General features: G+C 33.0%; 1 protein-coding gene across 1 annotated transcript in view; it reads right to left on the minus strand.

Annotated features, from left to right (window-relative positions):
• Positions 1-550: 550 nt before the first annotated feature.
• The window catches only part of LOC111086749 (potassium voltage-gated channel subfamily H member 2-like), a gene marked incomplete at its 3' end in the record, with an annotated part of 160717 nt that continues 148204 nt past the window's right edge, over positions 551-13063 (minus strand). Inside the window, exons 5-6 of the mRNA XM_022390853.1 lie at positions 7564-7872; positions 551-625 (exon numbers count right to left, since the gene is read on the minus strand). Of these exons, the coding sequence (XP_022246561.1) occupies positions 551-625; positions 7564-7872 (384 nt within the window). The remainder of the gene's footprint in view (positions 626-7563; positions 7873-13063) is intronic.

The following is a 13063-nucleotide window of genomic DNA, read 5'->3' on the forward strand; positions in this document are numbered from 1 at the left end:
ACCCACCGCCAATTCTTGGGCTACTCTTTTACCAACTAATAGTGGGATTGACCGTCACATTATAACGCCCCAACGGCTGAAAGGGGCAACCATGTTTGGTGGGACGGGGATTCGAACCCGTGACTCTCAGATTGCGAGCCGAGCACCCTAACCACCTGTCCATGTTGAGAGAAATGTGTAAATAAAACGCATGAAAAAATGGTTCAAACGTTAATTAAAACTTGAAATTTAAATGTTAACAGGTATAAGATAAAATCACTTTTGTGGTCAGCGATCATTGTATTTATCAAATGTATATATAATTCTGTTTAATTCAAACTAACATTAAAAATAATTCTCAGAAATTATTCGTCAAATTATGAAAATTATTACTTTTTTTTGTGAACGAGAATTCACTACCCACCTTATTCTACAATAGTTAAATTATAAGCTTAAAAATAGATATCACGACAGGGTCAGTATGTAAATGGAACTTTAACAAATAGAAAGACATAAATAAAAACTTATGAAATCAATCCACCTTTAAGAATAAAAAAAAAGGATTACTTACCTTGGCCAATGTCGATCGTGAGAGCTCGTCGACGCTGAGGGTCAGTATGGCGGCCGGCAAACTGGACCTGACCCACTGGACAACAAGACATGAAATCACACATACAACACATACTAACACTAGCAGTAGAGCTGAAATACAATCAAAAAAATTTATCTACATCTGCTCATGGATTGTTCATAGGTAATAATATTGTATACGTTCGGAAGTGGAGCCCTCTGGCGGACCATGAGGAAACATAAAAATCAGTACTGCTCATTAAAATTAACTGAGGTAACATGGAGAAGAATATTTCAAAAGTGCAACAAAATAAACAGACTAACTTTTACAATGCTCTAAAACTATAAGAGTGTAACTGCCTTTCACACAAGACTTTGTAAAAATATGCTTTTTATTTTGAAATGAATGCTTAATCCATCAACATAAAACTAAATTTCTTATTAAGTTTAGAAAAGCAAAGTTTTTAGTCTCTCTCCTGTTAATCACTGCTTCTAATTCCTCTCTTTGAAATTTATTTTGAAAAGATTTAACTATTTCGCTCAAATGACTTGCAGAAACAATTCCAAAAATCGCAAATCAGCGATAAGACAGACGCTTAATAAAAGAGGTGGTAAAAGTGTGATGTTTGAGTCATTCCTCGCTAGGTTTTCAATTAGTGGTGTTTGAGTCATAACTCGCTAGGTTTTCAATCAATGGTGTTTGAGTCATGCCTCGCCAGGTTTTCAATTAGTGGTGTTTGAGTCATACCTCGTTAGGTTTTCAATCAGTGGTGTTTGAGTCATGCCTCGCTAGGTTTTCAATCAGTGGTGTTTGAGTCATGCCTCGCTAGGTTTTCAATTGGTGGTGTTTGAGTCATGCTATGCTAGGTTTTTAATTAGTGGTGTTTGAGTCATGCCTCGCCAGGTTTTCAGTTAGTGGTGTTTGAGTCATGCCTCGCCAGGTTTGCATTTAGGGGTGTTTGAGTCATACCTCGCCAGGTTTTCAATTAGTGGTGTTTGAGTCATGCCTCGCCAGGTTTGCATTTAGGGGTGTTTGAGTCATACCTCGCCAGGTTTTCAATTAGTGGTGTTTGAGTTGTGCCTCGCTAGATTATAGTCTAAGTACTGATATTAATCGTTGATTGAAGCGTAAAATCCAAAATTGGTTGTCCGGTCAGACGTGTTCAATAAATTTTAAAGTAGCGTTTGATATCAAACAGTCTAATAATGTGTATTATCATATACGCCCTTCCATACCATTCTATGCTTTGTTACAATAAGTAACCCTTTATCATCCATGGAAGGGTGTTTTTTCCATTACCGTAATTGGTGTAAATATATGGATGGAGATGATAAAGGGTTAAATTTCATACTCTTCTCATAACGTGTATATTCTTTTATATTGCAGTAACTTGTATTATACCATCCCTAGTATGGTTCTTTCAGTTTCTTTGATAACCGAATAAAACGAGGCAGAGCAAAGAAAATAAATATTGTGACAGTTACTTCATATTATATAACTAATATACATTTATAAACGTTTAAAAAAAACGTGTAGTCCGTGAGCAGCTGTAGATACAACGAAAATTACTTATTCAAGATGCAACTTTTTAACACACTAACATTAAGTAAGATACTGTAATACACATAAACTACACGAACTACGAATACGCGTGTCAACATCAATAACTTACAATATTTCTAACATTCAATAAGCATTAGAACGACAAATTATTCGCAAGAGAATTAAGGCACATTTTTTATATGCTTTAAATAGGATAGACTCACAAGCTGAACGATACCCGACCGTGCCTGTTATCACGATTTAAAGTTTTGTCTTCTTTTCATCTTGTTTGTATTTCATAAACGTTAAACTATTCCTTCTTAAGATAAGTTTCGTTGCTTTTAACAATTATGAAAATAAAAAAAAGTACTACAAGGAAAGCAAGGATTTGTGCTTGACAGTCGTCAAATAGAGGAAGCATGTCATGCACTTGATGTCTTTGTGCTTAGCAAGTGATCCAACCATGTCAACCCATGCAATTACTAAATAATATGGTTGCATGACACAGAGACATGAAGCCAACAAGCTACGAATTCATGCAATAAACAATTATAGCAATTCTTGTCCCTTACCTTTCAATATTTACAGGGTCTTAATGGATAACTGATAAGTTGGGTTTCTTGAGAGGAAAAAGGAAAAATTCAAACCACCAATGCAATTGCCCAAATTCAGCAAATTCAAAATGCATTTGCAAGCTAAGCATCTTATAAATAAAACCCTAAGTTTCTAGGTTGTAAAACTTCAAGCTGGTTGATAATGATACTAACAAATAGGAGCTTGGCTAGCAACTAGCAAATAATTACGATGCTGGGTTCATTTTGAAAATGTAATATTGAATAAGTCTAATTACTCGTAAGGTTTACTTAGTAGCCACTAGGCTTCGTTTCACGATAATCGTGTAGAAATTAGAGCGGGCACCTTCATTGACGGATCTTTTTCAGCCTCTTATTATTAGAGACATATTCACTTAAGCGTGAAAGTCCTTCTGCTTAAACAGTTCAAAACAATGTAACTTATTAATGGACCTCTCCAAAAAATACTCCAGTATCAGGAAGTTTTTTTTTTTTTAACAACACGTCTTAGTTTTAAAGTGATTGGGAAAATTCTAATCAAAGTTTATCTTTCGGAAAACTCTGAATTCGTTTCATCGTTTCAAACAGACGAGTGATAGTTTCTATTTGTAAGTCCAAATAGTACCAAAAAATTGCTACAAATAGTGATTTATCTTCGTATTTTTTTTTCAGCTAACGATACCAAGAAATAGCCTTCTTCTTACAAACGCATTTTTTTTTAACATCCTTTCATGTTATAATAGGTCACGCGTTGGGTTTCCGTCAATATTTGAATGATGTTTAAAACTTTTCGAAAAGTATAGGTAGGTAAAAAATTTATAAAATAAAATACTTTAACACGTAATACGTACACGTGGTTTCACGTGAATATGTTAAAGAGAAAATGTATAGGTCAATAAACATGTTAAACTTTAAATGTGAAAAAGATGGCTCTGGAAACTATATCTGAAAGGTCTTAAAACATTTTTTCAAACTAGTCAAATCGCTTACATAATCAAGTTGATGCGTTTTAGAGGAGAAATAAAAGACTTTTTTTTCCATAATTTATTCTATTATTCGAACACCTACCGGTAGTTAAAATGGTTGTGACGTCATAAAACAAAGAACTCTTTTCGAGGTGGAAAGGATAGGAATATTAAATGAAACGATAAACTGGAATCTACAAAGCAAATTCTTTCCATCTACTATACCATCAAACTTTGCAATCATTATTGTTAGTGTTAGATTTTAAGGTTTTCATCACAAAACGAAAGTCGATAAATACCATTATAAAATATTATTCTCTGAACGTAATGGATAATCATAATTCAAAATGTTATTTTTTCGGATTATTCAGTATTTTAGAGCAGAAAGCTTTAATACTACTTATTTTAAAAACTAACGCAATTTAACTTAACATAGAAAATGGGTAGCATTTGTCTTAAGTGTAAGATATATATATATAAACATACAAAACATTACTTCCATATTCAAGAGAACACGTCTTATGTTAGAATTACCAACTAATATCCTCTTAAAGTTAAACATAGGTTTTCGAAAGTAACGAACTTATTTTAGTTATTAGAGAAGGTTGTACAGAAGGAAACAACTTTTCTGATTTTATAAAATATATAGTTATTTTCACAATAACAAGACTTTATAAAACATATAGCTAAAAGTCTTGTTATTGTGAAAAGAATTATGTATTCAATGACAACCATTTCAAAGACCAAATTTTACTTACAAAAAGCAAGACCTTTGCAGAAATGTTATTGTGAAAATAGCTATATGTTTTATAAAGTCTTGTTATTGTGAAAATAGCTATATGTTTTATAAAGTCTTGTTATTGTGAAAATAGCTATATGTTTTATAAAGTCTTGTTATTGTGAAAATATCTCTACAGGTTTATGACACATAGGTTAGATATTGTACTGTCTACAGGTTTATGACATATAGGTCAGATATCGTAGTGTCTACAGTTTTATGACACAGAAGTTAAAAAGCAGATTATGTGCACGTTTTCATATTGAGAAATACTCACTTGAGAGATGTTTCTCTGTTACTTGTTAAACATTATGGTTCTCAAACATCTGAATGCCAAAACACTTAGTTAGTTCAGCAACATTTTCCATTTGCCACGTTAACTTCTTTGGGAGAAATTGTGTTTTAATAAGTTACTACACTTTTCTTTATTCGAAATGTTTTGGTCATTTTACCTAAAATAAGACTTTTCACTCCTCTTGTTGTAACTTTAAAGTTTAAAATACGACTCCATTAAGCAAAAACAGCTGTCTCTTGTTCTTTTTCCATAACTCAGTATATTTCTTTATGGATTTTTAAAGACGAATTCTATGTGATTTCGTACTTGTCATTTCATTAGGCTTGCACGGATTAATGGTGGCCTTTGGTTAAAGAATGACTATAACCTATATCTCGAAAATATTATTGTTTCCACATAGGTTATATATTGTACTGTCTACAGGTTTATGATACAGAGGTTAGATATTGTACTATATACAGGTTTATGATACAGAGGCTAGATATCGTAGTGTCTACAGGTTTATGATGCATAGATTAGATATTGTACTGTCTACAGGTTTATTATACAGAGGCTAGATATTGTACTATTTACAGGTTTATGAAACATAGGTTAGATAGCGTATTGTCTACAGGTTTATGACACATAGGTTAGATATTGTACAGTCTACAGGTTTATGACACATAGGTTGGATATTGTATTGTCTACAGGTTTATGACACATAGGTTAGATATTGTACTGCATAAACCTGTAGACAATACAATATCTAATCTCTGTATCATAAACCTATAGAAGGTACAATAAAGACATCCACCGAAGCCTTTTTTTAATTCAAAATTCACATTTCACAAAGAAACGTTCTTCTATAAAAAAAAAGCGAATGGTTGTAGTCATCTTGAAATTTCAATGAACTGTGGACCACTGCAGCGAGAACACAGTTCCGATGTATGAAAGATGTTTTTTTCATTCCTTTTTATAAGAAAGTAATTTTACTGTGGTGCATTTTGATCAAACTTTAATGCCGGTGGTGTTTTAGCCCAAAGCTCCACAACTGGCCGTTTGATCCGTGTTTGCAGCGAGAATCGAACCCTGAATTCTAGTGTCATAAACCTTGAAGCTTATTGCTGAGATCACCATGCAAACATTTAATTAACGAAATCCACAATCCCTCTACTGGGCTAGTCCTTAAATTACGTAAACAAATCAGCGATTATTTTAATCTATTACACACACACACACACATATATATATATCCCATGACTGTTTATTTACGACCAGTGGAATATAAAATAACTTTAGTTAAGTGTCTCTCATTGACACTCTCACAACCTTTAAATAATTGGCCATCAACTAGTGATGTGCTGTGGGACAAGACTAGAGGTACTGCTTTAGTTTCTAAGTTTCTGTAGTTAAATTTAGATAACCAAGTTTGAACAAATAATTGAACAACTAATAAATGTGAGGTTTTTCTATCTGTTCACCTCCATTGCGCAATTTTCTAATTTCAAATATATTCGTATTTGAGTGTACGTTCATCAAGCGTATGCTACATCGCCTGGACGTTGAGTGAACGGAAACGTATAAGATATGAAAAAACATTTAACATCATGGATGTGAATGAACACTGATTTTTTCGACCCTTCTTCCAGCTGCTATTATAGAATACACTAACGTTAATGAGCCTCAGTTTAACAAGGTGCAGGGTTCGTTTTAGCTGTAGGTTTTAGTCTGTTCCTTGCTTCTATTTAAGTAGTATACTTCGTATCTAAACACACCAAGATAAAACGTGATCGCAACCCTTCAACAAAAGGCGTTTAGACCACAACAACTGTATTTTACAGTGTAGAAGTGACCAATGGGAATTGTCGTTGTGAAAAGGAATTTGAACCAATGAAACCTTACACTTCACTGTAGAAGTGACCAATGGGCACAGAAGAACAAACAGCTGTATCTTACAGTGGAGAAGTGACCAATGGGCACTGAAGAACACTTTGAGTAAAAAAAAGCTGTATACTGTACCGAAGAGATGACCACTAAGCACTGCAGACGTAAAGAGGATTTTGAGCCATGAACGTTGTATACGACGTCACCGGTGACTTGACCAATGGGCATTGCAGTCGGGGCCTCTAGTTTGAACCGCAAGAGCTGTATATTTCATTAGAGAAGTAACCAATGAGCACTGAAGATGTATAGAAACAACTGCACAATAAAATCATCATACTTCACCGGTCAGGTGATTAGTGGTTGTGAAAAGTAGTTTGAACCATAAAACTGATATCCTTTATTGTAGGAGTGACCACTGGGCACTTTAATCATATCACTGCTAGTTTGAATTCGCTGAAGTGTAATGTTACAAATACAAAAGATGAACTAAATATGTAATATTTCATTTATTGGTAAGTATTATGCTTATTTTAAAAATCAACCAAATTTTTCATTCAATGTTCTCTCTTTAAATCTTATGTTCCATTCATTTCTTTTAGTTTGAACACGAAATGTTTCAAAATATGTTTCTGGTTTAGACGACATAAAAATTACGAGCTTATACAGGCTTATTGTGATGGAAATGTATTTTGACTTGTATTTTTTTAATTATTTTTATACAGTACCCCCCTTTGCTTATTGCAGCAGCAACAAACGAGTTTTATAATACAAAAAGTTTACGAAATGTTATTTTTGTCTGGTCCGTGTAAAATCTATCGAAAGTAACCAAATATTTCACCTTCGAATGGTTTGAGCCTTGTTATTTTTGTCTACGTGCATGAGCAATTTGTTAAGGAAATGAACATTTCCTTTGCAATAAAAACAACAACAAAGACTAAGTGATTTTAGAGATCAACTACATGTAACCTGTGTTTATATGCCTTTAGTTTTCTACTCACCTGCCGCAAATGGAGAAGCCTTTAAAGCCTCGTGCATTTTCTGGACAGCTTCTAATGATGTCAGAGGGGTCACGGAACCAGTTCCGGTCAGTGATAAAGAGTCACTATCACGTCTTACGGGTAAAGCACCAATTCGTTTACTAATGTCCAAACTTCTCCTTCTCTCTAATGTATCCTTTGATTGGTCAGTGCCGACACTTTGTGGGAACATTTCCATAGCAACAGCCTCGTTTTCAGGACTCATCATTGAAGTGGACTGTTCACTCTTTTTTACACCTGGCATTCGCAGTCTCAGCGATTTTTTAATTGCTAGCAAAAAGAAAAAAAAAGGCATCAGCACTTTAGAGTTTCGAAATAAACTCAACTTACAAACATAAAATAATGAATTTATTTTTACATTTTTTGTAACAAAACCAGTGTTTTAATGCCTTGAAATCAGCGTATTAGCAACGTTTTTTTTTCTTCTTAAGATGGATGATAATTCAATGATTTTTTTTCGAGAAAGTAAAAGCATCAAACTTGTTTGTTTTACTTACTGTTTTAAAACACAACAATACTTCGAGAAAACCAATAGAATTAAGTAAGCAGCTAATTAGACACTGTGTAATGATGCCCAGTTCAAGGCTACGCCGGTATATTCCGAACCCTATTTATCCAATAAATAAAAAGAACAAATAACGTTTAATAATCAAGTGCATATAAACGCCCCCCAGTGGCACAGCGGCATGCCTGCGGACTTACAACGCTAGAATCCGGGTTTCGATACCCGTGGTGGGCAGAGCACAGATAGCTCTTGTGTAGCTTTGTGCATAATTAAAAACAAACAAACAAACAATGCATATAAATTGTTGTTTTTATTTGGCTGCCCTCTTCTTTCTCAGTCTAAATTTACCGTTTGTTTCTGAATTAATTGATCACTTAGTGAAATAATCACTAAACAAATTTTTCCAGTCGTAAAATTAAATATGTCTACTATACTTGATCTTTCGTTACCGAACTGTTGGAATTGAACGTCAAACTGGTGCTCTGATCTCACTTTTTACCTTATCTAACAGAGATGATCAATAAGAATTCAAAATTCTCAAGAAATATAAAACTATTCGTGTCCAACAGGAATCATTATATATTAACGGAATGAGGAATTCAATTGTTTGTTTGTTTTTCTTCTTTGTGTCTTACTCGTTTGTTTGTTTCTCTGTGTTTTGTTTTTCGGTAGCAGGCCGGCGATTTGTTGAATTGTTTTTTTGTTTTTTTAAGTCTAGTAGGCGTGATATCTGAAGCAAACATCCATCTCTCAACCTTATCAGAGCACGGACAGTGTGACATAGACTACTGTGCCGAGTTATGCAGCTATTCAATGACAGAACAACAAAAGACCTAGCAGCTAACATCGCAGACAATAATCATTGACAAAGCCCCAGTTAGTTAAGTTGTATAAGACAACAAGGTCGCCTAGTCGTCGTTATTCATTGTTGCAAGAATTCGGCCATTCACTTTTCATAAAATAAACAAATTTTACAACTTTCATATTTCATGCCTCACATCAGTTTTTTTTTTTTTTTTTTTTGGCCAAGGGCCGCTTATTTATAATGGCTATAAAACCAGGAGGCGGGGAATGAGCAGCTTTGTTTATAACTTCGGGGAGGAAATGTAACTTGACAACATTTCTGGGCTAAACTGTTCTCAAACCGAAATAATGTTTTCGTGGATTCACTGTGTGACAACATGCTGATATCCGCTTGATAACAACTTTTTTACCCTTCTTATCAGATATTATGGTGAACCCGTTAAAATAAGCTTTGACATTACCATTTTCAGTGGTATCGTAACTGTGCTTTCCAAACTGCACACCAAAATAACAAGAATAGTCTCTCCAAACTATCTTTCCTCATTCTTTACGGGTATAAATCTTTATAGGGTTCGTAAACAAAACGCTTGGGTTCACAATATTTTCCCACACAACTCAATATGCAAACATATATTTCTAGGTTCAAAACTTAAAGAATCAGTCTAGGGATAAACTAGTGTATGTTATTTGAGTCTGACGAGTGGTTCTTTGAAACGATCCTTTCTAGACAAATGAAATTTGAGTTTAAATGATGAAAATAAAGTGTTTATATGTTGGCACCAGAGTTCGTGCAATGAAAATAAAATATACATATATATGCATAATATTAGAATATAAGTGTGTGTGTGCAAATTGTTTATATATTGACACCAGAGTTGGTGTAATGAAAATAAAATATACATATATACATGCATAATATTAGAATATAAGTGTGTGTGTGTGTGTGTAAATTGTTTATATATTAGCACCAGAGTTTGTGCAATGAAAAGAAGATATATATATATATATGCATAATATTAGAATATAAGTGTGTGTGTGTGTAAATTGTTTATATATTAGCACCAGAGTTTGTGCAATGAAAATAAGATATATATATATATATGCATAATATTAGTGTATGTGTGTGGTGCGTAAGAAAATGATTAAAAACTGAGCTAAAAATAATCATATTTATTAACTTCTTTGAGTATTCTTGTATTATAAAAGTGATATGTTATTTACACGTTGAATCTTTTTGGTAAAGAAAAATGCGGTAAGTTGGTGAAGAACAGTTCGTTCCCTTTTTTACCAAATGACAAGTTTTGGTGAGGTTAAATACAAGAAAAATTATTGAAGCAATTTCTGCGAAAACAAATGTGCATGTAATAAATAAGGTACTGACATCTTTGCGATTATGGTCATATAGAAAAATACAGTGAATTTTTAACTGAGACAAAATGAAAGGGTATGCAAATAGATAATTGATTTATGCATGAAAAACACACTAAGTTAATTATATTTCACTATTCCTTTAATTGTACAGTGCAAAGGTTTGCAGTTTCATAGATCTCTCTCTACCATGCCCACTATTCAGTTTACTTTAATATTATAGACTTAGGAAATAACAATAAAAAAGGAATCACGCAAAGCCTGTTAACTTGTTTCGGATTATCTTGGATTATAGCTTGTGAAAACAATGCTGTTTAACTTGTTTCGGATTATCTTGGATTATAGCTCGTGAAAACAATGCTGTTTAACTTGTTTCGGATTATCTTGGATTATAGCTTGTGAAAACAATGCTTTTTAACTTGTTTCGGATTATCTCGGATTATAGCTTGTGAAAACAATTCTGTTTAACTTGTTTCGGATTATCTCAGATTATAGCTTGTGAAAACAATTCTGTTTAACTTGTCTAGGATTATCTGGGCAGATTTATAGCTTGTGAAAACAATGCTTTTTAACTTGTCTCGCATTATCTGGGCAGATGTATAGCTTGTGAAAAACAATGCTTCTTAACTTGTCTCGCATTATCTGGGCAGATTTATAGCTCGTGAAAACAATGCTTTTTAACGTATCCCACGACGTTTCCCTTATCTTTTTTTCCAAGCAAGTATTTTACACTATTGTAATTTTTAGGCAGAATAATCAAGAGCAACTTTATTGTAGTGTGTTTGTTGTGCTCGAGCGAGACGTATTCATTTAACACAACCTGTGGGCATTGTTATCAATATAAGCAGTCGATCTTACTCAAATACTTGAAAACGTTTTCTTTTATAATATCGTAAAACTTGTTGTTTATTTTTACCTTTGTTACAGTTGGTCACATTTGACATATTACATAGAACAATTTCATTCATTACAGACTCACCAGTCTTATTTTATTTCCACAATTTGATACCTTAGGAAAATATAATAAATAACTCATTCTGCACATGTCAGATACTATTGTATGGAGCCAATCAGAATATATATATATATATATATACACATATATATATATATATTCAATTATATATATATATATATATATATTCAAGCTGGCTAACATCATGAGATATTATTGGTATTACGGCCGAAAATGTCGATAACGGCGAGGGTACTCAACTAATGAATCAGTGCATTACAATCATTATACGTTTCGGCTTATTCACATTGCGTGCTCTTAGCTAAACCGATATATAAAATTTTACTACATATTTTACTAAGATTGATTTTTAATTCTGACCTAAATAGTTAGCTTGCTTTGATCAAAACATACTGATAATAGACTTAAGCCTTAACAGCTGTCCCTATGTCTACTGTTCCTTCGTTTTTGTCGCTCTGGTGAAGCATTATTATTCAACATCTGGATTATAAAACTACTTTCTTTTGGTTTTGTAGCACTTTCGCTAAATCATGACAGCTCTATAGGTTTTTTCTATATTCCTTTAAACAGAGTTTACTGAATCTACATAGTTCATCTACGTAATCCATTGCTGTTCTAAAACGTGATAGTACATGTAAAAACGTTTATAGTACTTGTAAACTTACGAAAGAAATTCCGCACATCATTATTTGTTTCATTTAAAGAATAAAGTGCTTTGTTAAAGGTGTATACGATTCTTTGATAAAGTTGAAAAACAGAGTAGAGTACAGCCGTTCGTTTTCTTAATAAATAAATAGGACATTATTTCAATTCTAGATTTTAGATTGATTTTCACTAGAATTGTTTATAACAGTAAAAATGAGTACTTTCATAATCTAAAAATGTTTGGCATTGTTTCGATTAAGACGAATTGATTTCCATGAACAACTGCTTTTGTGTTTAATTTGATTGCGAAAGAAAAGGTAAATAAAAGGATAAAAAAGCGTAATATTTATTATATTTATGATATGCGTATGGGAACGAATAAAAAAGGGCAATAGTTATTATATTTATTTCCCATACGAATACCTTGAATAAAAAGGGTAATAGTTATTATATTTATGGTATTCGTATGGGAATGAATAAAAAGGGCAATAGTTATTATATTTATGGTATGCGTATGGGAATGGATAAAAAAGGGTAATAGTTATTATATTTATGATATTCGTATGGGAATGAATAAAAAAGGGTAATAGTTATTATATTTATGGTATGCGTATGGGAACTAAAAAATTCAAATGTTTTAGCTACACAATAGACTATCTGTATTCTGTCCACTGCGGGAAATCGAACCTGGATTTTATCATTTTATGTTCATAACCTTACCGCTGATCCACCGGAGGACAAAAAGCCAATACCCAACTTAGGAATATAAAGAGGTAAGTAGAAACAGAAAGGTTATATTATATTCTAAAGTTTATGAACATTTTGTTTCCTGATTCGTGCAAAAGTATCTTCCTCAAATGTTGGCTTGCAAAAGTAGAAGACTGTTTGCTTGCAGTTAAGCACAAAACTACACAAAGTGGTATCTGTACTCTGACCACCAAAGTAGAAGACTGTTTGTTTTTAGTTAAGCACAACACTACACAAAGTGTGATCTGTGCTCAAACCACCAAAGTAGAAGACTGTTTGTTTGTAGTTAAGCACAAAACTACACAAAGTGTTATCTGTGCTCTGACCACCAAAGTAGAAGACTGTTTGTTTTAGTTAAGCACAAAACTACACAAAGTGTTATCTGTACTCTGACCACCAAAGTAGAAGACTGTTTG

Source organism: Limulus polyphemus, unplaced genomic scaffold (assembly GCF_000517525.1).
Source record: "Limulus polyphemus unplaced genomic scaffold, Limulus_polyphemus-2.1.2 Scaffold1390, whole genome shotgun sequence".
Lineage (NCBI taxonomy): Eukaryota > Metazoa > Arthropoda > Merostomata > Xiphosura > Limulidae > Limulus > Limulus polyphemus.